The sequence below is a fragment of the Ranitomeya imitator genome, chromosome 10, assembly GCF_032444005.1.
Source record: "Ranitomeya imitator isolate aRanImi1 chromosome 10, aRanImi1.pri, whole genome shotgun sequence".
Classification (NCBI taxonomy): Eukaryota; Metazoa; Chordata; class Amphibia; order Anura; family Dendrobatidae; genus Ranitomeya; species Ranitomeya imitator.
Genome location: NC_091291.1, coordinates 144,258,524 through 144,284,525, shown reverse-complemented (window position 1 = coordinate 144,284,525; position 26,002 = coordinate 144,258,524). Strand labels below are relative to the sequence as shown.

Genomic DNA, 26,002 nt, shown 5'->3' with positions numbered 1-26,002 from the left:
GAAACACAAGAAGCAATGGAATGAAACTGAAAGGGAGAAGATACAGATTAGATATTAGAAAAAAAATTGACAGTGATGGTGATCAATGAGTGGAACAGGCTGCCACGAGAGGTGGTGAGTTCTCTTTCAATGGAAGTCTTCAAACAGAAGCTGGATTCCATGATCTGCACGGCCGCATTGCATAACATTGGTCGGAGTGCTGTCTATTTTTCTCATGGACAGTGCTTGGACTGAAAATACTGTCATGCAGTGAAAATGCTCCTGGACACAAAGTAACAACGCCGACTTATTGTAGCAGCTTTATTACAGCAGAAACATTTGTCAGTTCAGTCTTAAAACATCTAAAAAGAAGATACAACCTGAAAGTATAGCTAAAACGCTGTAAAATAGATCAGGTACTCCCCTCCTGGGTTGGCGCTGGGCCTCTGCTGCTGCTCGGAGTCTTGGCTGCAGCAGAGTTAATCATCCATACCCTCAGTAGCTCATGCAGCCTCTCAGCACACCCACTAAGCTCAGTGATGGTCTGCAGCGGTGATGTGCACTGTCATCGTGAAGACCCGGCTGCAGCCAACACAAAGAGGAGGAGGAGTAGGGGCAGCGGCGGAGACCCAGCACTTACCCTAAGGAGGAGAACCCCTTTTTATGGCTGGTGACTGTGATGTAAGCATTAGACCCCGTGTAATGTGCAGCCGAGACACTGATGAGGCCCCCATACAAACTGCACTGATATTTATGGGGGTCACCGACAGATGGTGTCAGGGCAGTGAAGGCTCTGGCGTTTCGCACTGGAGATCCTTTTGTTCTCTTGCAGGTAAGCTTCTTTCACACTTCCATTGTTTGGCCTCCGTCGCAATGCGTCGTTTTTTGGGGAAAAAAACGCATCCTGCAAATGAGCCCACAGGATGCGTTTTTTACCATAGACTTGTATTGCCGACGTATCGCCATACGTCGCGTCCATCGTGCACTGGATGCGTCGTGTTTTGGCGGACGATCATCACGAAAAAACATTCAAGGGAACGTTTTTTCGTACGTCGGGTCCTGCATTTCCTACCGCGCATGCGCGGCCGGAACTCCGCCCCCTCCTCCCCGGGACTTTGGAATGGGCAGCGGATGCATTGAAAAACTGCATCTGCTGCCCACGTCGTGCCAAATTTTCACAACGTCCGTCTGTACGTCACACCGACGCTTAGCGACGGCCCCGTACCGACGGAAGTGTGAAAGAAGCCTAAGATGTCAGCAGCAGCTGTCTGATCGAGAACACCAGAGGAGCGCTCACCGATTGGGAGACGGGCGAGGTCGCTGCTGAGTTTGCTACAATGTATCAGTGCAGGAAGCCGTCAGCCCAGCGTTCACAGAGGATTGTCTGGACATCTGGTCGGACAGGTGTTCTGTATCAGGATCCATACAGGAAAGCTTCCAGTTACCGACAGCAAGCAGTGACCTTCATCTATAACCGTGGAGGAATCTTCCCACGGATGGCGCCGCTGCGCCTGCTCCAGCTCTGTGCGTGATAGAATCACTATGAACGGCCCCCGCTGCACCCACATGTAGTGTACAGAGCAGTCACCAGTGATTACAGAACCGGCAAACTGAAAATAGAACTTCAGAATTACTGAAAAATTGTCACGGTGACGAGCACGAGAGTCAATGCCGGGGTCTGTGCATGCGAGTCCTCCCGCCATTCAGCTGGTGTCATAGTCGCTGCAGTCTGTGACAAGGTCCCTAGACATGGACCACACGCCCGAATCACTGGTGTCTTGTCGTGTCTCCCGTAGGAACAAGTCTTTTGTTGCTGTCCTGGAGAATTCACTATCCGCAAGAATGGCCCCGCTGACCAGCGATATGGAAATGTCACTGTGAGGGTCCTGCAAGGGGGGCTCCTGTCCCATCATAGAGCCACTCGTGGACGCGTCACTGGTGGTCTCCTGTCCGGTCATGGAGCCACTCATGGACGTGTCACTGGTGGTCTCCTGTCCAGGCATGGAGCCACTCATGGACGCGTCACTGGTGGTCTCCTGTCCGGTCATGGAGCCACTCATGGACGTGTCACTGGTGGTCTCCTGTCCGGTCATGGAACCTCTCATGGACGCGTCACTGGTGGTCTCCTGTCCGGTCATAGAGCCACTCATGGACGTGTCACTGGTGGTCTCCTGTCCGGTCATTGAGCCACTCATGGACGTGTCACTGGTGGTCTCCTGTCCAGGCATGGAGCCACTCATGGACGTGTCACTGGTGGTCTCCTGTCCGGTCATTGAGCCACTCATGGACGTGTCACTGGTGGTCTCCTGTCCAGGCATGGAGCCACTCATGGACGTGTCACTGGTGGTCTCCTGTCCAGGCATGGAGCCACTCATGGACGCGTCAATGGTGGTCTCCCGTCTGGTCATGGAGCCACTAACAGACATGTCACTGGTGACGTCCTGGGTCAATGAGCTCATGATGGTTCTCTCACTGGTGGTTTCCTGGGTCACTGGACTCCTGATCGTCCTGTCACTGGTGGGCTCCTGGGTCTGTGGACTCCTGATTGTCCTGTCACTGGTGGGCTCCTGGGTGACTGGACTCCTGAACGTCCTGTCACTGGTGGGCTCCTGGGTGACTGGACTCCTGAACGTCCTGTCACTGGTGGGCTCCTGGGTGACTGGACTCCTGAACGTCCTGTCACTGGTGGGCTCCTGGGTGACTGGACTCCTGATCGTCCTGTCACTGGTGGGCTCCTGGGTGACTAGACTCCTGATTGTCCTGTCACTGGTGGGCTCCTGGGTCTGTGGGCTCCTGATCGTCCTGTCACTGGTGGGCTCCTGGGTGACTGGACTCCTGATCGTCCTGTCACTGGTGGGCTCCTGGGTCTGTGGGCTCCTGATCGTCCTGTCACTGGTGGGCTCCTGATTTGTTTGACTTTCCAACAAGTTGTTTCCTACAAGATTACTGGTGCTCGGGTTGCCCTCGGGGGTCCGGCTCCTTGGTGAATATGCAGGTATATGGTCGCTGGTCACATTTATCATCTCTTTTAGATCTATAAAAAAATATAAATAAGAAATGACAATTACCAAAATAATATCACAAGAGCAACGTAGACGTCTGTGGACTCCGGCTGCACTGATCATCATATGTTTACATACAATATATTTAAAGGTGAAGTCCACATAAGAAATTTTTATTTAATGCGCTGCCCGTCACTGGCTACAATGGAAGCCTATGGGCGCAGGATGCGTCGCTGCCTGTGAAAAGCAGGAATCCAGCGACGGGTCCGGCCTTTTCAAACTGAGCATGCGAGGAAGAATTTCAGTCAGGGAAATTCTCTCTCGCTCGCTTTCTCTTTTTACTATTGATGCTGCCTATACAGCATCAATAGTAATAAGATACAGTATAATGTGAAAAATAATAATTAAAAAAAAAAAAAAAATCACAATATTCTCACCTACCGGCGTTTCCGCGCATCGATGCTCCCAGCAGCTACCGTTACTTCCTAGTAATACATTGCGAAATCTCGCGAGAAGTCGCAATGTATCGCTAGGAACGCTAGCTGCCAGGAGCATCGGTGCGCGGGACGCCGGTAGGTGAGAATATTGTGATTTTTTTTTTTAACCTGGTTTGTGTTGTTGCGAATACACAACAGGTGTTGAAAGACGGGCCCAGTGCACACGTTTTTTACAATCTGCACAGGATCCGTCTTTTCAACATTTTGACAGATCCTGTGCAGATTGTAAAAACAGAAGTGTAGGGATAGCTAAGCCATCCCCCTTGTCTGTCTGTGCATCAGTCATGTAGAAGAGAGCTGGCAAAGCTATAGACCACCTGTTTAATATTTTTCTTTCTGTTGTTATCATTAGAAGGAGCTTACTGAAGACTAAATACTAGTTTAATTCAATACGAGTTATATACTGTACATCAGTATACAGGGAGCTCCCCCTAGTGGTGGCTGCAAACAGGATCTTATCATGTATCTCTGTATACAGGGAGCTCCCCCTAGTGGTGGCTGCAGACAGGATCTTATCATGTATCTATGTATACAGGGAGCTCCCCCTAGTGGTGACTGCAGACAGGATCTTATCATGTATCTATGTATACAGGGAGCTCCCCCTAGTGGTGGCTGCAGACAGGATCTTATCATGTATCTATGTATACAGGGAGCTCCCCACTAGTGGTGACTGCAGACAGGATCTTATCATGTATCTCTGTATACAGGGAGCTCCCCCTAGTGGTGACTGCAGACAGGATCTTATCATGTATCTCTGTATACAGGGAGGTCCCCCTAGTGGTGACTGCAGACAGGATCTTATCATTTATCTCTGTATACAGGGAGCTCCCCCTAGTGGTGACTGCAGACAGGATCTTATCATGTATCTCTGTATACAGGGAGCTCCCCCTAGTGGTGACTGCAGACAGGATCTTACCATGTATCTCTGTATACAGGGAGCTCCCCCTAGTGGTGGCTGCAGACAGGATCTTATCATGTATCTCTATATACAGGGAGCTCCCCCTAGTGGTGACTGCAGACAGGATCTTATCATGTATCTCTGTATACAGGGAGCTCCCCCTAGTGGTGACTGCAGACAGGATCTTATCATGTATCTCTGTATACAGGGAGCTCCCCTTAGTGGTGGCTGCAGACAGGATCTTATCATATATCTCTGTATACGGGGAGCTCCCCCTAGTGGTGGCTGCAGACAGGATCTTATCATGTATCTCTGTATACAGGGAGCTCCCCCTAGTGGTGACTGCAGACAGGATCTTATGTATCTCTGTATACAGGAGCTCCCCACTAGTGGTGGCTGCAGACAGGATCTTATCATATATCTCTGAATACAGGGAGCTCCCCCTAGTGGTGGCTGCAGACAGGATCTTATCATGTATCTCTGTATACAGGGAGCTCTCCCTAGTGGTGGCTGCAGACAGGATCTTATCATGTATCTCTGTATACACGGAGCTCCCCCTAGTGGTGATTGCAGCCAGGATCTTATCATGTATCTCTGTATACGGGGAGCTCCCCCTAGTGGTGACTGCAGACAGGATCTTATGTATCTCTGTATACAGGAGCTCCCCACTAGTGGTGGCTGCAGACAGGATCTTATCATGTATCTCTGTATACGGGGAGCTCCCCCTAGTGGTGACTGCAGACAGGATCTTATGTATGTCTGTATACAGGAGCTCCCCACTAGTGGTGACTGCAGACAGGATCTTATCATGTATCTCTGTATACAGGGAGCTCCCCCTAGTGGTGACTGCAGACAGGATCTTATCATGTATCTCTGTATACATGGAGCTCCCCCTAGTGGTGGCTGCAGACAGGATCTTATCATATATCTCTGTATACAGGGAGCTCTCCCTAGTGGTGGCTGCAGACAGGATCTTATCATATATTCTCTGTATACAGGGAGCTCCCCCTAGTGGTGGCTGCAGACAGGATCTTATCATGTATCTCTGTATACAGGGAGCTCCCCCTAGTGATGGCTGCAGACAGGATCTTATGTATCTCTGTATACAGGGAGCTCCCCCTAGTGGTGGCTGCAGACAGGATCTTATCATGTATCTCTGTATACAGGGAGCTCCCCCTAGTGGTGGCTGCAGACAGGATCTTATCATATATCTCTGTATACAGGGAGCTCTCCCTAGTGGTGGCTGCAGACAGGATCTTATCATATATCTCTGTATACAGGGAGCTCCCCCTAATGGTGGCTGCAGACAGGATCTTATCATGTATCTCTGTATACAGGGAGCTCTCCCTAGTGGTGGCTGCAGACAGGATCTTATCATGTATCTCTGTATACAGGGAGTTCCCCCTAGTGGTGGCTGCAGACAGGATCTTATCATGAATCTCTGTATACGGGGAGCTCCCCCTAGTGGTGACTGCAGACAGGATCTTATGTATCTCTGTATACAGGAGCTCCCCACTAGTGGTGGCTGCAGACAGGATCTTATCATGTATCTCTGTATACAGGGAGCTCCCCCTAGTGGTGGCTGCAGACAGAATCTTATCATGTATCTCTGTATACAGGGGGCTCCCCCTAGTGGTGGCTGCAGACAGAATCTTATCATGTATCTCTGTATACAGGGAGCTCCCCCTAGTGGTGGCTGCAGACAGGATCTTATCATGTATCTCTGTATACAGGGAGCCCCCCTAGTGGTGACTGCAGACAGGATCTTATCATATATCTCTGTATACAGGGAGCTCCCCCTAGTGGAGGCTGCAGACAGGATCTTATCATGTATCTCTGTATACAGGGAGCTCCCCCTAGTGGTGGCTGCAGACAGGATCTTATCATATATCTCTTTATACAGGGAGCTCCCCCTAGTGGTGGCTGCAGACAGGATCTTATCATGTATCTCTGTATACAGGGAGCTCCCCCTAGTGGTGACTGTAGACAGGATCTTATCATGTATCTCTGTATACAGGGAGCTCCCCCTAGTGGTGGCTGCAGACAGGATCTTATCATGTATCTCTGTATACAGGGAGCTCCCCCTAGTGGTGACTGCAGACAGGATCTTATCATGCATCTCTGTATACAGGGAGCTCCCCCTAGTGGTGGCTGCAGACAGGATCTTATCATGTATCTCTGTATACAGGGAGCTCTCCCTAGTGGTGGCTGCAGACAGGATCTTATCATGTATCTTTGTATACAGGGAGCTCCCCCTAGTGGTGGCTGCAGACAGGATCTTATCATGCATCTCTGTATACAGGGAGCTCCCCCTAGTGGTGGCTGCAGACAGGATCTTATCATGCATCTCTGTATACAGGGAGCTCCCCCTAGTGGTGGCTGCAGACAGGATCTTATCATGTATCTCTGTATACAGGGAGCTCTCCCCTAGTGGTGACTGCAGACAGGATCTTATCATGTATCTCTGTATACAGGGAGCTCTCCCTAGTAGTGGCTGCAGACAGGATCTTATCATGTATCTCTGTATACAGGGAGCTCCCTCTAGTGGTGACTGCAGACAGGATCTTATCTTGTATCTCTGCATACAGGGAGCTCCCCCTAGTGGTGGCTGCAGACAGGATCTTATCTTGTATCTCTGTATACAGGGAGCTCCCCCTAGTGGTGACTGCAGACAGGATCTTATGTATGTCTGTATACAGGGAGATCCCCCTAGTGGTGGCTGCAGACAGGATCTTATGTATGTCTGTATACAGGGAGATCCCCCTAGTGGTGACTGCAGGCAGAATCTTATCATGTATCTCTGTATACAGGAGCTCCCCCTAGTGGTGACTGCAGACAGGATCTTATGTATGTCTGTATACAGGGAGATCCCCCTAGTGGTGGCTGCAGACAGGATCTTATCATGTATCTCTGTATACAGGGAGCTCCCCCTAGTGGTGACTGCAGGCAGAATCTTATCATGTATCTCTGTATACAGGGAGCTCCCCCTAGTGGTGACTGCAGACAGGAACTTATCATGTATCTCTGTATACAGGGAGCTCCCCCTAGTGGTGACTGCAGACAGGATCTTATCATGTATCTCTCTATACAGGGAGCTCCCCCTAGTGGTGACTGCACACAGGATCTTATCATGTATCTCTGTATACAGGGAGCTCCCCCTAGTGGTGGCTGCAGACAGGATCTTATGTATCTCTGTATACAGGGAGCTCCCCCTAGTGGTGGCTGCAGACAGGATCTTATCATGTATCTCTGTATACAGGGAGCTCCCTCTAGTGGTGGCTGCAGACAGGATCTTATCATGTATCTCTGTATACAGGGAGCTCCCCCTAGTGGTGGCTGCAGTCAGGAAGTTATCATGTATATCTGTATACGGGGAGCTCCCCCTAGTGGTGGCTGCAGTCAGGAAGTTATCATGTATCTCTGTATACGGGGAGCTCCCCCTAGTGGTGACTGCAGACAGGAAGTTATCATGTATATCTGTATACGGGGAGCTCCCCCTAGTGGTGACTGCAGACAGGATCTTATCATGCATCTCTGTATACAGGGAGCTCCCCTTAGTGGTGACTGCAGACAGGATTTTATCATGTATCTCTGTATACAGGGAGCTCCCCCTAGTGGTGACTGCAGACAGGATTTTATGTATCTCTGTATACAGGGAGCTCCCTCTAGTGGTGACTGCAGACAGGATCTTATCATGTATCTCTGTATACAGGGAGCTCCCTCTAGTGGTGGCTGCAGTCAGGAAGTTATCGTGTATCTCTGTATACAGGGAGCTCCCCCTAGTGGTGACTGCAGACAGGATCTTATCATGTATCTCTGTATACAGGGAGCTCCCTCTAGTGGTGGCTGCAGTCAGGAAGTTATCAGGTATATCTGTATACGGGGAGCTCCCCCTAGTGGTGACTGCACACAGGAAGTTATCATGTATCTCTGTATACAGCAGGAGATTTGGAACATTGTACTTACATGTTACTATGGCATCTTTGACTTTTGAGAACACGCTGGGGTCATTGAACGTACCCTTGATGGCATACATATGCTTCACTACTGATGGATACTGTGCAAATGACAGTCCAATGATAACTGGGATTAATCGCCCATTGGAGCATGGCGCTTGTGCCAGGAACTGGTGCATCTGGTATTTACACCAGTTATCTGAGAGGAACTGTGGGGTCAGCAGCATCACCCAGCAGTGGCTGCTTTCTAAGCCGCTGCACATCTCCGAGGGTATCGGACCCCCCGCCTGCATGTCCCTCATAGGCAGGAAGCAGCGCACCTTCTCTGGCTGCTGCTCCAGGTACGACAGCATCTCCATCGCATAAGAGACGTCGGCCTCGCTGTGGCAGATGTACACATCGTACTGACTCTGCCAGCGCGCGCTGCCGTCCGGCCACACCGGGATGGGCGCAGGACTCGTGGCTTGGACTGGTTGCATTGGCATACTATGGGCACTGGTCACGGTTCGGATTCTGCTCCCATGGTCCGGACTCGTAGGAATCCTGGAGGGCGACTTGAGTTTACTCTCCCTTGAACCCATTTCCAAAATCCTAGAGAAAAAAATGAAGATTTATTTCAAAAGAACGGAACAAAGCAGAAAATTCACATGCTCCAGTCACAGCCAGAGCTGCAGTCATAATTGTGATTTTTTTTGTCTGTTGCTGCAGATATCACATGTCCTGGCTGTCTGCTTGGTCACTGTACACAGTGACTGCACCAGCAGAATAATGAGTACAGCTCTGGAGTATAATACAGGATGTAACTCAGGATCAGTAATGTATGTACACAGTGACTGCACCAGCAGAATAATGAGTACAGCTCTGGAGTATAATACAGGATGTAACTCGGGATCAGTAATGTAATGTATGTACACAGTGACTGCACCAGCAGAATAGTGAGCGCAGCTCTGGAGTATAATACAGGATGTAACTCAGTATCAGTAATGTAATGTATGTACACAGTGACTGCACCAGCAGAATAATGAGTACAGCTCTGGAGTATAATACAGGATGTAACTCAGGATCAGTAATGTAATGTATGTACACAGTGACTGCACCAGCAGAATAATGAGTACAGCTCTGGAGTATAATACAGGATGTAACTCAGGATCAGTAATGTAATGTATGTACACAGTGACTGCACCAGCAGAATAACGAGTGCAGCTCTGGAGTATAATACAGGATGTAACTCAGGATCAGTAATGTAATGTACGTACACAGTGACTGCACCAGCAGAATAATGAGTGCAGCTCTGGAGTATAATACAGGATGTAACTCAGGATCAGTTTATGTAGAAAAGTCTTTGTTTCATAGAAAAACTCAAAACAGAAAAGATTTTCTGATACAACAACGCCCTGCTCACGACACTGCACAGCACCTCTCCTGTATATATACACTGCATAGCACCTTTCCCCCTGTATATATACACTGCACAGCACCTTTCCTCCTGTATGTATACATTGCACAGCACCTCTCCTGTATATATACACTGCACAGCACCTTTCCTCCTGTATATATACACTGCACAGTACCACTCCTCCTGTCCTGTATATATACACTGCAGAATTTACAATAGCTGTCACTCATGTAAGAAGTGAAATCTGGCATTGTACTATACATTTCTCTGCCGTATCTGTGCATCATAAATCGGGGTATGTGTTAAACTCTTTCGCCCGGGGCCCTCAAAAACCTGGAGCCGGCCCTGGCACCAGCAGAATAGTGAGTGCAGCTCTGGAGTATAATACAGGATGTAACTCAGGATCAGTAATGTAATGTACGTACACAGTGACTGCACCAGCAGAATAGTGAGTGCAGCTCTGGGGTATAATACAGGAGGTAACTCAGGATCAGTAATGTATGTACACAGTGACTGCACCAGCAGAATAGTGAGTGCAGCTCTGGAGTATAATACAGGATGTAACTCAGGATCAGTAATGTAATGTATGTACACAGTGACTGCACCAGCAGAATAGTGAGTGCAGCTCTGGAGTATAATACAGGATGTAACTCAGGATCAGTAATGTAATGTATGTACACAGTGACTGCACCAGCAGAATAGTGAGTGCAGCTCTGGGGTATAATACAGGATGTAACTCAGGATCAGTAATGTAATGTATGTACACAGTGACTGCACCAGCAGAATAGTGAGCGCAGCTCTGGAGTATAATACAGGATGTAACTCAGGATCAGTAATGTAATGTATGTACACAGTGACTGCACCAGCAGAATAATGAGTGCAGCTCTGGAGTATAATACAGGATGTAACTCAGGATCAGTAATGTAATGTATGTACACAGTGACTGCACCAGCAGAATAATGAGTACAGCTCTGGAGTATAATACAGGATGTAACTCAGGATCAGTAATGTACGTACACAGTGACTGCACCAGCAGAATAGTGAGTGCAGCTCTGGGGTATAATACAGGGTGTAACTCAGGAGCAGTAATGTAATGTATGTACACAGTGACTGCACCAGCAGAATAGTGAGTACAGCTCTGGAGTATAATACAGGATGTAACTCAGGAGCAGTAATGTAATGTATGTACACAGTGACTGCACCAGCAGAATAGTGAGTACAGCTCTGGAGTATAATACAGGATGTAACTCAGGAGCAGTAATGTAATGTATGTACACAGTGACTGCACCAGCAGAATAGTGAGTGCAGCTCTGGAGTATAATACAGGATGTAACACAGGATCAGTAATGTATGTACACAGTGACTGCACCAGCAGAATAGTGAGTGCAGCTCTGGCGTATAATACAGGATGTAACTCAGGATCAGTAATGTATGTACACAGTGACTGCACCAGCAGAATAGTGAGTGCAGCTCTGGAGTGTAATACAGGATGTAACTCAGGATCAGTAATGTAATGTATGTACACAGTGACTGCACCAGCAGAATAGTGAGTGCAGCTCTGGAGTATAATACAGGATGTAATTCAGGATCAGTAATGTAATGTATGTACACAGTGAGTGCACCAGCAGAACAGTGAGTGCAGCTCTGGAGTATAATACAGGATGTATCTCAGGATCAGTAATGTAATGTATGTACACAGTGACTGCACCAGCAGAATAGTGAGTGCAGCTCTGGGGTATAATACAGGATGTAACTCAGGATCAGTAATGTAATGTATGTACACAGTGACTGCACCAGCAGAATAGTGAGTGCAGCTCTGGGGTATAATACAGGATGTAACTTAGGATCAGTAATGTAATGTATGTACACAGTGACTGCACCAGCAGAATAGTGAGTGCAGCTCTGGAGTATAATACAGGATGTAATTCAGGATCAGTAATGTAATGTATGTACACAGTGACTGCACCAGCAGAACAGTGAGTGCAGCTCTGGAGTATAATACAGGATGTATCTCAGGATCAGTAATATAATGTATGTACACAGTGACTGCACCAGCAGAATAGTGAGTGCAGCTCTGGGGTATAATACAGGATGTAACTCAGGATCAGTAATATAATGTGTGTACACAGTGACTGCACCAGCAGAATAGTGAGTGCAGCTCTGGGGTATAATACAGGATGTAACTCAGGATCAGTAATGTAATGTATGTACACAGTGACTGCACCAGCAGAATAGTGAGTGCAGCTCTGGAGTATAATACAGGATGTAATTCAGGATCAGTAATGTAATGTATGTACACAGTGACTGCACCAGCAGAACAGTGAGTGCAGCTCTGGAGTATAATACAGGATGTATCTCAGGATCAGTAATATAATGTATGTACACAGTGACTGCACCAGCAGAATAGTGAGTGCAGCTCTGGGGTATAATACAGGAGGTAACTCAGGATCAGTAATGTAATGTATGTACACAGTGACTGCACCAGCAGAATAGTGAGTGCAGCTCTGGAGTATAATACAGGATGTAACTCAGGATCAGTAATATAATGAGTGTACACAGTGACTGCACCAGCTGAATAGTGAGTGCAGCTCTGGAGTATAATACAGGATGTAACTCAGGATCAGTAATGTAATGTATGTACACAGTGACTGCACCAGCAGAATAGTGAGTGCAGCTCTGGAGTATAATACAGGATGTAACTTAGGATCAGTAATATAATGAGTGTACACAGTGACTGCACCAGCTGAATAGTGAGTGCAGCTCTGGGGTATAATACAGGATGTAACTCAGGATCAGTAATGTAATGTATGTACACAGTGACTGCACCAGCAGAATAGTGAGTGCAGCTCTGGAGTATAATACAGGATGTAACTCAGGATCAGTAATATAATGTGTGTACACAGTGACTGCACCAGCTGAATAGTGAGTGCAGCTCTGGAGTATAATACAGGATGTAACTCAGGATCAGTAATGTAATGTATATACACAGTGACTGCACCAGCAGAGTAGTTAGGGCAGCTCTGGGGTATAATACAGGATGTAACTCAGGATCAGTAATGTAATGTATGTACACAGTGACTGCACCAGCAGAATAGTGAGTGCAGCTCTGGAGTATAATACAGGATGTAACTCAGGATCAGTAATGTAATGTATGTACACAGTGACTGCACCAGCAGAGTAGTTAGGGCAGCTCTGGGGTATAATACAGGATGTAACTCAGGATCAGTAATGTAATGTATGTACACAGTGACTGCACCAGCAGAATAGTGAGTGCAGCTCTGGAGTATAATACAGGATGTAACTCAGGATCAGTAATGTAATGTATGTACACAGTGACTGCACCAGCAGAGTAGTTAGGGCAGCTCTGGGGTATAATACAGGATGTAACTCAGGATCAGTAATGTAATGTATGTACACAGTGACTGCACCAGCAGAATAGTGAGTGCAGCCCTGGGGTATAATACAGGATGTAACTCAGGATCAGTAATGTAATGTATGTACACAGTGACTGCACCAGCAGAATACTGAGTGCAGCTCTGGGGTATAATACAGGATGTAACTCAGGATCAGTAATGTAATGTATGTACACAGTGACTGCACCAGCAGAGTAGTTAGGGCAGCTCTGGAGTATAATACAGGATGTAACTCAGGATCAGTAATGTAATGTACGTACACAGTGACTGCACCAGCAGAATAGTGAGTGCAGCTCTGGGGTATAATACAGGAGGTAACTCAGGATCAGTAATGTATGTACACAGTGACTGCACCAGCAGAATAGTGAGTGCAGCTCTGGAGTATAATACAGGATGTAACTCAGGATCAGTAATGTAATGTATGTACACAGTGACTGCACCAGCAGAATAGTGAGTGCAGCTCTGGAGTATAATACAGGATGTAACTCAGGATCAGTAATGTAATGTATGTACACAGTGACTGCACCAGCAGAATAGTGAGTGCAGCTCTGGGGTATAATACAGGATGTAACTCAGGATCAGTAATGTAATGTATGTACACAGTGACTGCACCAGCAGAATAATAAGTACAGCTCTGGAGTATAATACAGGATGTAACTCAGGATCAGTAATGTAATGTATGTACACAGTGACTGCACCAGCAGAATAATGAGTACAGCTCTGGAGTATAATACAGGATGTAACTCAGGATCAGTAATGTAATGTATGTACACAGTGACTGCACCAGCAGAATAATGAGTGCAGCTCTGGAGTATAATACAGGATGTAACTCAGGATCAGTAATGTAATGTATGTACACAGTGACTGCACCAGCAGAATAATGAGTACAGCTCTGGAGTATAATACAGGATGTAACTCAGGATCAGTAATGTACGTACACAGTGACTGCACCAGCAGAATAGTGAGTGCAGCTCTGGGGTATAATACAGGGTGTAACTCAGGAGCAGTAATGTAATGTATGTACACAGTGACTGCACCAGCAGAATAGTGAGTACAGCTCTGGAGTATAATACAGGATGTAACTCAGGAGCAGTAATGTAATGTATGTACACAGTGACTGCACCAGCAGAATAGTGAGTACAGCTCTGGAGTATAATACAGGATGTAACTCAGGAGCAGTAATGTAATGTATGTACACAGTGACTGCACCAGCAGAATAGTGAGTGCAGCTCTGGAGTATAATACAGGATGTAACACAGGATCAGTAATGTATGTACACAGTGACTGCACCAGCAGAATAGTGAGTGCAGCTCTGGCGTATAATACAGGATGTAACTCAGGATCAGTAATGTATGTACACAGTGACTGCACCAGCAGAATAGTGAGTGCAGCTCTGGAGTGTAATACAGGATGTAACTCAGGATCAGTAATGTAATGTATGTACACAGTGACTGCACCAGCAGAATAGTGAGTGCAGCTCTGGAGTATAATACAGGATGTAATTCAGGATCAGTAATGTAATGTATGTACACAGTGAGTGCACCAGCAGAACAGTGAGTGCAGCTCTGGAGTATAATACAGGATGTATCTCAGGATCAGTAATGTAATGTATGTACACAGTGACTGCACCAGCAGAATAGTGAGTGCAGCTCTGGGGTATAATACAGGATGTAACTCAGGATCAGTAATGTAATGTATGTACACAGTGACTGCACCAGCAGAATAGTGAGTGCAGCTCTGGGGTATAATACAGGATGTAACTTAGGATCAGTAATGTAATGTATGTACACAGTGACTGCACCAGCAGAATAGTGAGTGCAGCTCTGGAGTATAATACAGGATGTAATTCAGGATCAGTAATGTAATGTATGTACACAGTGACTGCACCAGCAGAACAGTGAGTGCAGCTCTGGAGTATAATACAGGATGTATCTCAGGATCAGTAATATAATGTATGTACACAGTGACTGCACCAGCAGAATAGTGAGTGCAGCTCTGGGGTATAATACAGGATGTAACTCAGGATCAGTAATATAATGTGTGTACACAGTGACTGCACCAGCAGAATAGTGAGTGCAGCTCTGGGGTATAATACAGGATGTAACTCAGGATCAGTAATGTAATGTATGTACACAGTGACTGCACCAGCAGAATAGTGAGTGCAGCTCTGGAGTATAATACAGGATGTAATTCAGGATCAGTAATGTAATGTATGTACACAGTGACTGCACCAGCAGAACAGTGAGTGCAGCTCTGGAGTATAATACAGGATGTATTTCAGGATCAGTAATATAATGTATGTACACAGTGACTGCACCAGCAGAATAGTGAGTGCAGCTCTGGGGTATAATACAGGAGGTAACTCAGGATCAGTAATGTAATGTATGTACACAGTGACTGCACCAGCAGAATAGTGAGTGCAGCTCTGGAGTATAATACAGGATGTAACTCAGGATCAGTAATATAATGAGTGTACACAGTGACTGCACCAGCTGAATAGTGAGTGCAGCTCTGGAGTATAATACAGGATGTAACTCAGGATCAGTAATGTAATGTATGTACACAGTGACTGCACCAGCAGAATAGTGAGTGCAGCTCTGGAGTATAATACAGGATGTAACTTAGGATCAGTAATATAATGAGTGTACACAGTGACTGCACCAGCTGAATAGTGAGTGCAGCTCTGGGGTATAATACAGGATGTAACTCAGGATCAGTAATGTAATGTATGTACACAGTGACTGCACCAGCAGAATAGTGAGTGCAGCTCTGGAGTATAATACAGGATGTAACTCAGGATCAGTAATATAATGTGTGTACACAGTGACTGCACCAGCTGAATAGTGAGTGCAGCTCTGGAGTATAATACAGGATGTAACTCAGGATCAGTAATGTAATGTATATACACAGTGACTGCACCAGCAGAGTAGTTAGGGCAGCTCTGGGGTATAATACAGGATGTAACTCAGGATCAGTAATGTAATGTATGTACACAGTGACTGCACCAGCAGAATAGTGAGTGCAGCTCTGGAGTATAATACAGGATGTAACTCAGGATCAGTAATGTAATGTATGTACACAGTGACTGCACCAGCAGAGTAGTTAGGGCAGCTCTGGGGTATAATACAGGATGTAACTCAGGATCAGTAATGTAATGTATGTACACAGTGACTGCACCAGCAGAATAGTGAGTGCAGCTCTGGAGTATAATACAGGATGTAACTCAGGATCAGTAATGTAATGTATGTACACAGTGACTGCACCAGCAGAGTAGTTAGGGCAGCTCTGGGGTATAATACAGGATGTAACTCAGGATCAGTAATGTAATGTATGTACACAGTGACTGCACCAGCAGAATAGTGAGTGCAGCCCTGGGGTATAATACAGGATGTAACTCAGGATCAGTAATGTAATGTATGTACACAGTGACTGCACCAGCAGAATACTGAGTGCAGCTCTGGGGTATAATACAGGATGTAACTCAGGATCAGTAATGTAATGTATGTTCACAGTGACTGCACCAGCAGAGTAGTTAGGGCAGCTCTGGGGTATAATACAGGATGTAACTCAGGATCAGTAATGTAATGTATGTACACAGTGACTGCACCAGCAGAATAGTGAGTGCAGCCCTGGGGTATAATACAGGATATAACTCAGGATCAGTAATGTAATGTATGTACACAGTGACTGCACCAGCAGAATACTGAGTGCAGCTCTGGGGTATAATACAGGATGTAACTCAGGATCAGTAATGTAATGTATGTTCACAGTGACTGCACCAGCAGAATAGTGAGTGCAGCTCTGGAGTATAATACAGGATGTAACTCAGGATCAGTAATATAATGTATGTACACAGTGACTGCACCAGCAGAATAGTGAGTGCAGCTCTGGGGTATAATACAGGATGTAACTCAGGATCAGTAATGTAATGTATGTACACAGTGACTGCACCAGCAGAATAGTGAGTGCAGCTCTGGAGTATAATACAGGATGTAACTCAGGATCAGTAATGTAATGTATGTTCACAGTGACTGCACCAGCAGAATAGTGAGTGCAGCTCTGGGGTATAATACAGGATGTAGCTCAGGATCAGTAATGTAATGTATGTACACAGTGACTGCACCAGCAGAATAGTGAGTGCAGCTCTGGAGTATAATACAGGATGTAACTCAGGATCAGTAATATAATGTATGTACACAGTGACTGCACCAGCCCAATAGTGAGTGCAGCTCTGGAGTATAATACAGGATGTAACTCAGGATCAGTAATGTAATGTATGTACACAGTGACTGCACCAGCAGAATAGTGAGTGCAGCTCTGGGGTATAACACAGGATGTAACTCAGGATCAGTAATGTAATGTATGTACACAGTGACTGCACCAGCCCAATAGTGAGTGCAGCTCTGGAGTATCATTCAGCCTTTAGGAGTTAACATGTCTGGGATCCGTTTTCATATTGGCTACCCGCTGTTTTTCCTTTCTACACACTAAGGGGTCTAATACTGAGGGGGCAGTGAGTAGCTCTTCCAGTAGCCATTATTATGTCACCGCCCTTTCTCACCATTGTACTGATGTTTTCACATTAGGTTTGTGGTGCATCTTTTCATCCAGACGTGACATTATCACCGAGTATTGAGGGAAGATCTCAGCTAGATTCTGAATCATTCACAGGGAAAAATAAATATCGAGCAGAACAGGAAAGTCCAGAAGACACTAGATAATTATACTCATTACTTAATAATAGCACAGATATCACATTACAGAGCTCACTGTACATGCAGGACTGCAGAGAAAAACTATTGAGTTATCTGTAGTGTTACATAGGACTGCAGGTGACATCTACTACATTATCTGTACTCAGAGTTATTACTATTATCTGTGGTGTTACATAGGACTGCATGTTATATCTACTACATTATCTGTACACAGTGTGAGGCAGTGATCCCTGTTACAGCTAGGGGGCGCTGTTTGTGCTCTCCAGAATGTGTACGTAGGTGTAGTGAGGCCATGAGGGCGTATTGCAGACACAGGTGTAGCTGTAATTAGAATGACCAATTAAAAGCCCTGTAGTAGAGGGGGAGGTGTGTCAGTGTTGGTCTGGGAAGCAGACAGAGCAGTTGTCTGCAGAACACTCCCTGTGTGAGGCATCACAGGGGCAAGAGGAACCAAAGCGACTGACACCCTGCGTCTCGGACTGTCTTTTGTTTTCCCAGCTGCGATCTGGAGGAGACAGCGTGCTGTGCACTGTGTGAGTAAAGAGACTTGGTCCTGGCGTGCTGTCGCCCTGGGAAATTGGACAAAGGGAAATCTGGCCTGTTTAGGGACTGCAAACATAAAGCTGTGTACTATGTATTCTTATGGACTGTGTGAAGTAACACAAAGGAACGTTTTGTGTTTGAACTTTGTGGGTTTGTGGGTCACTGCCTCTTCTCTGTGTACTGTGCTACTGCTGCATCACAACAGAGAGTTATCGCTGTGTTATCTGTGGTGTTACATAGGACTGCAGGTGTACAGTGTATTCATTGCTGTGACATCTTACCAGACATTCCTCTTGCTGTTCGGTTCTGGTCAGATAACATATGGAAAGTTTTCTGGAAAATTCAAAACAAAATTTAATTCAGACAAAGAAGCAACTGAGCACAATGTGAAAGTAAAAAGAAAGCATTTGCACTACTAAAGCAGGATGGCACCATTGAAGCTCTAAAAAACTATAGGGAGAAAAATACTTTATCTAAAAAACTAATTAAAGCTGCCAAAAAGGAAACAGAGAAGCACATTGCTAAGGAGAGTAAAACTAATCCCAAACTGTTCTTCAACTATATCAATAGTAAAAGAATAAAAACTGAAAATGTAGGCCCCTTAAAAAATAGTGAGGAAAGAATGGTTGTAGATGACGAGGAAAAAGCTAACATATTAAACACCTTCTTCTCCACGGTATTCACGGTGGAAAATGAAATGCTGGGTGAAATCCCAAGAAACAATGAAAACCCTATATTAAGGGTCACCAATCTAACCCAAGAAGAGGTGCGAAACCGGCTAAATAAGATTAAAATAGATAAATCTCCGGGTCCGGATGGCATACACCCACGAGTACTAAGAGAACTAAGTAATGTAATAGATAAACCATTATTTCTTATTTTTAGTGACTCTATAGCGACAGGGTCTGTTCCGCAGGACTGGCGCATAGCAAATGTGGTGCCAATATTCAAAAAGGGCTCTAAAAGTGAACCTGGAAATTATAGGCCAGTAAGTCTAACCTCTATTGTTGGTAAAATATTTGAAGGGTTTCTGAGGGATGTTATTCTGGATTATCTCAATGAGAATAACTGTTTAACTCCATATCAGCATGGGTTTATGAGAAATCGCTCCTGTCAAACCAATCTAATCAGTTTTTATGAAGAGGTAAGCTATAGGCTGGACCACGGTGAGTCATTGGACGTGGTATATCTCGATTTTTCCAAAGCGTTTGATACCGTGCCGCACAAGAGGTTGGTACACAAAATGAGAATGCTTGGTCTGGGGGAAAATGTGTGTAAATGGGTTAGTAACTGGCTTAGTGATAGAAAGCAGAGGGTGGTTATAAATGGTATAGTCTCTAACTGGGTCGCTGTGACCAGTGGGGTACCGCAGGGGTCAGTATTGGGACCTGTTCTCTTCAACATATTCATTAATGATCTGGTAGAAGGTTTACACAGTAAAATATCGATATTTGCAGATGATACAAAACTATGTAAAGCAGTTAATACAAGAGAAGATAGTATTCTGCTACAGATGGATCTGGATAAGTTGGAAACTTGGGCTGAAAGGTGGCAGATGAGGTTTAACAATGATAAATGTAAGGTTATACACATGGGAAGAAGGAATCAATGTCACCATTACACACTGAACGGGAAACCACTGGGTAAATCTGACAGGGAGAAGGACTTGGGGATCCTAGTTAATGATAAACTTACCTGGAGCAGCCAGTGCCAGGCAGCAGCTGCCAAGGCAAACAGGATCATGGGGTGCATTAAAAGAGGTCTGGATACACATGATGAGAGCATTATACTGCCTCTGTACAAATCCCTAGTTAGACCGCACATGGAGTACTGTGTCCAGTTTTGGGCACCGGTGCTCAGGAAGGATATAATGGAACTAGAGAGAGTACAAAGGAGGGCAACAAAATTAATAAAGGGGATGGGAGAACTACAATACCCAGATAGATTAGCGAAATTAGGATTATTTAGTCTAGAAAAAAGACGACTGAGGGGCGATCTAATAACCATGTATAAGTATATAAGGGGACAATACAAATATCTCGCTGAGGATCTGTTTATACCAAGGAAGGTGACGGGCACAAGGGGGCATTCTTTGCGTCTGGAGGAGAGAAGGTTTTTCCACCAACATAGAAGAGGATTCTTTACTGTTAGGGCAGTGAGAATCTGGAATTGCTTGCCTGAGGAGGTGGTGATGGCGAACTCAGTCGAGGGGTTCAAGATAGGCCTGGATGTCCTCCTGGAGCAGAACAATATTGTATCATACAATTATTAGGTTCTGTAGAAGGACGTAGATCTGGGGATTTATTATGATAGAATATAGGCTGAACTGGATGGACAAATGTCTTTTTTCGGCCTTACTAACTATGTTACTAATGTGAGCGATTATCGACTAATGTGCAGTGATATTAGTGATGTACAAGCGTTGGAATGACGGAAATCAGAGGATGGCGATGTCACCTATCTGCAAATGGTGGAAAATGGGAGCAAAATGTTCTATACATCCCGATTATTTCCAGTCTGGAGTCTGAGCCTCGTGCAGAAATCCTGGCACCTCCGGCCTCGGCTCCTGTCACTGGGGTTATTAATGGTCGTCTGAGGAAAGTTCTCCTGCCGACTTTACAAATCATCAGGATATGGCAGCTCCTGTGTAATCACAGACCAATGGAGACAAGTCCGGAGACGTTGCCAGCAGTCCTGTGTAATCACTGACCAATGACACTCCGATGGAGACAAGTCTGGAGACGTTGCCAGCAGTCCTGTGTAATCACCGACCAATGACACTCCGATGGAGACAAGTCTGGAGACGTTGCCAGCAGTCCTGTGTAATCACCGACCAATGACACTCCGATGGAGACAAGTCCGGAGACGTTGCCAGCAGTCCTGTGTAATCACTGACCAATGACACTCCGATGGAGACAAGTCTGGAGACGTTGCCAGCAGTCCTGTGTAATCACCGACCAATGACACTCCGATGGAGACAAGTCTGGAGACGTTGCCAGCAGTCCTGTGTAATCACCGACCAATGACACTACGACGGAGACGTTGCCAGCAGTCCTGTGTAATCACTGACCAATGACCCTCCCAATGGAGACAAGTCCGGAGATGTTGCAGACACTGGAGCAGATTTCGGCCACGCAGGAGATTTACAGTAATGTGAGGAACCTGCAGCCTGGGGTGTCGTGCGGAAAAACGGCTCCTGGTAGACTTCCACCCAACAATTCAATGTAACGTCAGAGCTGTTAGTGACCAGGGATGAAGACTAGGGGGGGTCTATCTACCGGACATAATATCCCCCCACACCATGATGCGGTGGGTAGGACCGGTGTGGCCTCATGAGGACCTCTTCATGGCGCTCTCTACGTGGTGTCCGGGTGAAGACTAGAGGATGGACGCCGGCAATGGAGGTCTTTCCTCTTCAGCATTTAGTCCTTTTTCTTGAATGCAGCGATCGCCAGAGATTGGTCTGTAGACGACATTGGTAACGCCAGGAAGAAGCCTTTACGAGAGAATATACTTCCGATGGCACTCCGGCTGCCAGACAGAGCCCGTCCCATCACCCCACAGACGCAGCCCCTGCACTGATGTGTGCCAGCACTGGACATTCAGATATACGGTATTGTCCTATCATCAATATATTCCCCATAGTCTGTACCGCGGGAACAAATTTGAGCAGATTGTGCGAGTACAGGAAGACCGCGAAAAAGAGGAGCTGATGCCAACTACTAGAACTGCGCTCAAAATATAGGACTATTCATTATGGCTACGCACCAAAGGTGTCGAAGAAACATATTGAAAAAATAATAAAGAGGAAGTTTTGAGAATATAAGTTATTTATTGAAGAAAATATACAAAATATTTGCAATTCATACAGTGTAGCCAACGCTGGTCTCCCAGCGAAATAACTGTATTATTTGATAGTAATTATATTATTATAGGATTATGTCATTAAGGCTACGTTCACATTTGCGTTGCGTCGGGTGCAGGTTCGGCGACGCATGCGTCATGCTCCCCTATATTTAACATGGGGGGGGGGGGGGGCGCATGGACATGCGTTGTCTTGCGTTTTGTGACGCATGAGTCATTTTGGCGCAAACGTCAGGGCGCAGAGAACGCTGCATGTTGCATGTTTTTTGCATCCAAAATCAAGCCAAAAATGGACGCATGCATCACAAAACAATGCGTTTGTGCATGCGTTCTGCATGCGTTGTGCGTTGCCGACGCAACGCCCAACAACGCAAATGTGAACATAGCTTAATACCACAACGGTGTAACTAATGTGTTCCTGGATGCTATATTGCTGTTTCTAGCTACACCAGTGCGGTATTAATTACATTAGTACTGCGTATTTAAGGAGCACAAGTTATATGTATACTAGATGGTGGCCCGATTCTAACGCATTGGGTATTCTAGAATATGTATTTATGTATGTACAGTATATAGCAGCCACATAGTATATAGCACAGGCCACGTAGTATATAGGAGCCATGTAGTATATAGCAGACAAATACTACGTGGCCTGTGCTATATACTACGTGGCTGCTATATACATACATATTGTAGAATACCCAATGCATTAATACAGGCCACACAATATATAAGTGGCCACGCAGTATATAACACAGCCACGTACTATATAACAGGCCACGCAGTATATAGCAGCCACGCAGTATATAACACAGGCCATGCAGTATATAGCAGCCACGTAGTATATAAGACAGCCCACGCAGTATATAGCAGCCAAGTAATATATACCACAGCAGTACATAACACAGCCCACGGAGTATATAACACTGCCTATGTTGTATATAGCAGCCACGCGGTATCTAACAAAGCCCACGTAGTATATAGCAGTCTGGGCACCATATCCCTGTTAAAAAAATAATTAAAATAAAAAACGGTTATATACTCACCCCCTGGGATCCACTGAAGCTCCGGCGATACGCGTGCGGCTGCCGCCATCTTCCGTTCCCAAGATGCATTACGAAATTACCCAGATGACTTGGCGGTCTCGCGAGCCTGCTAAGTCTTCTGGGTAATTTCGCAATGGACCGCCGGGAACGGCAGATGGCGGCCGGCGCGAGCGCATCGTCGGATGACGGAGGGTGAGAATAGCAGGTTTTTTGTTTTTATATTATTTTTAACATTACATTTTTTTTTTACTATTGATGCCGCATAGGCAGCCTCAATAGTGAAAAGTTGGCGACACACAGGGTTAATAGCAGCGGTTACGGAGTGCGTTACCCGCGGCATAACACGGTCCGTTACCGCCGACATTAACCCTGTGTGAGCGGTGACTGGAGGGGAGTATGCGGGCGCCGGGCACTGACTGCGGGGAGTAAGGAGCGGCCATTTTCTTCCGGACTGTGGCCGACGCTGATTGGTCGTGGCTGTTTTGCCGTGACCAATCAATCAGCAACTTGGATTTCCATGACAGACAGAGGCCGCGACCAATGAATATCCGTGACAGACAGACAGAAGGACAGACGGAAGTGACCCTTAGACAACTATATATAGATTGTATATCATTATTTCAGTTTTCTGCCATGTGATGCCAGCGGTGGCTGAACTGTATAAATTTCAACTTTTCTCATACATTTTCTTCAATAAAGATAAATTTTACCTTCAAAACTTCCTCGTTAATTATGTGGCATAATATGCACTATTTTCAATGATTCTTCATAGTCTCCACCCTGCAGTGTCCCGTCCTGCCCGCCTGTACCCTGCAGTGTGTCCCGTCCTGCCCTGTATCATACCCTGCAGTGTCCTGTCCTGCCCGCCTGCACCCTGCAGTGTCCTGTCCTGCCCGCCTGCACCCTGCAGTGTCCTGTCCTGCCCGCCTGCACCCTGCAGTGTCCTGTCCTGCCCGCCTGCACCCTGCAGTGTCCTGTCCTGCCCGCCTGCACCCTGCAGTGTCCTGTCCTGCCCTCCTGTACCCTGCAGTGTCCCGTCCTGCCCGCCTGCACCCTGCAGTGTCCTGTCCTGCCCGCCTGCACCCTGCAGTGTCCTGTCCTGCCCGCCTGCACCCTGCAGTGTCCTGTCCTGCCCTGTGTCATACCCTGCAGTGTCCCATCCTGCCCTGTGTCATACCCTGCAGTGTCCCGTCCTGCCCTGTATCATACCCTGCAGTGTCCCGTCCTGCCCTGTGTCATACCCTGCAGTGTCCCGTCCTGCCCTGTGTCATACCCTGCAGTGTCCCGTCCTGCCCTGTGTCATACCCTGCAGTGTCCCGTCCTGCCCTGTATCATACCCTGCAGTGTCATACCCTGCAGTGTCCCGTCCTGCCCTCCTGCACCCTGCAGTGTCCCGTCCTGCCCTGTATCATACCCTGCAGTGTCCCGTCCTGCCCTGTATCATACCCTGCAGTGTCCCGTCCTGCCCTGTATCATACCCTGCAGTGTCCCATCCTGCCCTGTATCATACCCTGCAGTGTCCCATCCTGCCCTGTATCATACCCTGCAGTGTCCCGTCCTGCCCTGTATCATACCCTGCAGTGTCCCGTCCTGCCCTGTATCATACCCTGCAGTGTCCCATCCTGCCCTGTATCATACCCTGCAGTGTCCCGTCCTGCCCTGTGTCATACCCTGCAGTGTCCTGTCCTGCCCTGTGTCATGCCCTGCAGTGTCCCGTCCTGCCCTGTGTCATACCCTGCAGTGTCCCGTCCTGCCCTCCTGCACCCTGCAGTGTCCCGTCCTGCCCTGTATCATGCCCTGCAGTGTCCCGTCCTGCCCTGTGTCATGCCCTGCAGTGTCCCGTCCTGCCCTGTGTCATACCCTGCAGTGTCCCGTCCTGCCCTCCTGCACCCTGCAGTGTCCCGTCCTGCCCTGTGTCATACCCTGCAGTGTCCCGTCCTGCCCTGTGTCATACCCTGCAGTGTCCCGTCCTGCCCTGTGTCATGCCCTGCAGTGTCCCGTCCTGCCCTGTGTCATGCCCTGCAGTGTCCCGTCCTGCCCTGTGTCATACCCTGCAGTGTCCCGTCCTGCCCTCCTGCACCCTGCAGTGTCCCGTCCTGCCCTGTGTCATACCCTGCAGTGTCCCGTCCTGCCCTGTGTCATGCCCTGCAGTGTCCTGTCCTGCCCTGTGTCATACCCTGCAGTGTCCCGTCCTGCCCTGTGTCATGCCCTGCAGTGTCCCGTCCTGCCCTGTGTCATACCCTGCAGTGTCCCGTCCTGCCCTCCTGCACCCTGCAGTGTCCCGTCCTGCCCTGTGTCATACCCTGCAGTGTCCCGTCCTGCCCTGTGTCATACCCTGCAGTGTCCCGTCCTGCCCTCCTGCACCCTGCAGTGTCCTGTCCTGCCCTGTGTCATGCCCTGCAGTGTCCTGTCCTGCCCTGTGTCATACCCTGCAGTGTCCCGTCCTGCCCTGTATCATGCCCTGCAGTGTCCCGTCCTGCCCTGTGTCATACCCTGCAGTGTCCCGTCCTGCCCTGTGTCATACCCTGCAGTGTCCCGTCCTGCCCTCCTGCACCCTGCAGTGTCCTGTCCTGCCCTGTGTCATGCCCTGCAGTGTCCTGTCCTGCCCTGTGTCATGCCCTGCAGTGTCCTGTCCTGCCCTGTGTCATACCCTGCAGTGTCCCGTCCTGCCCTGTGTCATACCCTGCCGATAC

At 47.2% G+C, this 26,002-nt stretch overlaps 2 protein-coding genes across 2 annotated transcripts in view; one reads left to right on the top strand and one right to left on the bottom strand.

Annotated features, from left to right (window-relative positions):
* Positions 1-286: 286 nt before the first annotated feature.
* The window catches only part of TIRAP (TIR domain containing adaptor protein), a 26,088-nt gene continuing 372 nt past the window's right edge, over positions 287-26,002 (bottom strand). Inside the window, exons 2-4 of the mRNA XM_069741609.1 lie at positions 18,681-18,732; positions 8,343-8,923; positions 287-3,013 (exon numbers count right to left, since the gene is read on the bottom strand). Of these exons, the coding sequence (XP_069597710.1) occupies positions 1,683-3,013; positions 8,343-8,913 (1,902 nt within the window). The 5' untranslated portion in view covers positions 8,914-8,923; positions 18,681-18,732 and the 3' untranslated portion in view covers positions 287-1,682. The remainder of the gene's footprint in view (positions 3,014-8,342; positions 8,924-18,680; positions 18,733-26,002) is intronic.
* Positions 18,305-26,002, top strand: part of LOC138651428 (cryptochrome-1-like) — a 26,622-nt gene continuing 18,924 nt past the window's right edge. Inside the window, exon 1 of the mRNA XM_069741624.1 lies at positions 18,305-18,389. The gene's annotated coding sequence lies outside the window, so the exon portion shown is untranslated. The remainder of the gene's footprint in view (positions 18,390-26,002) is intronic.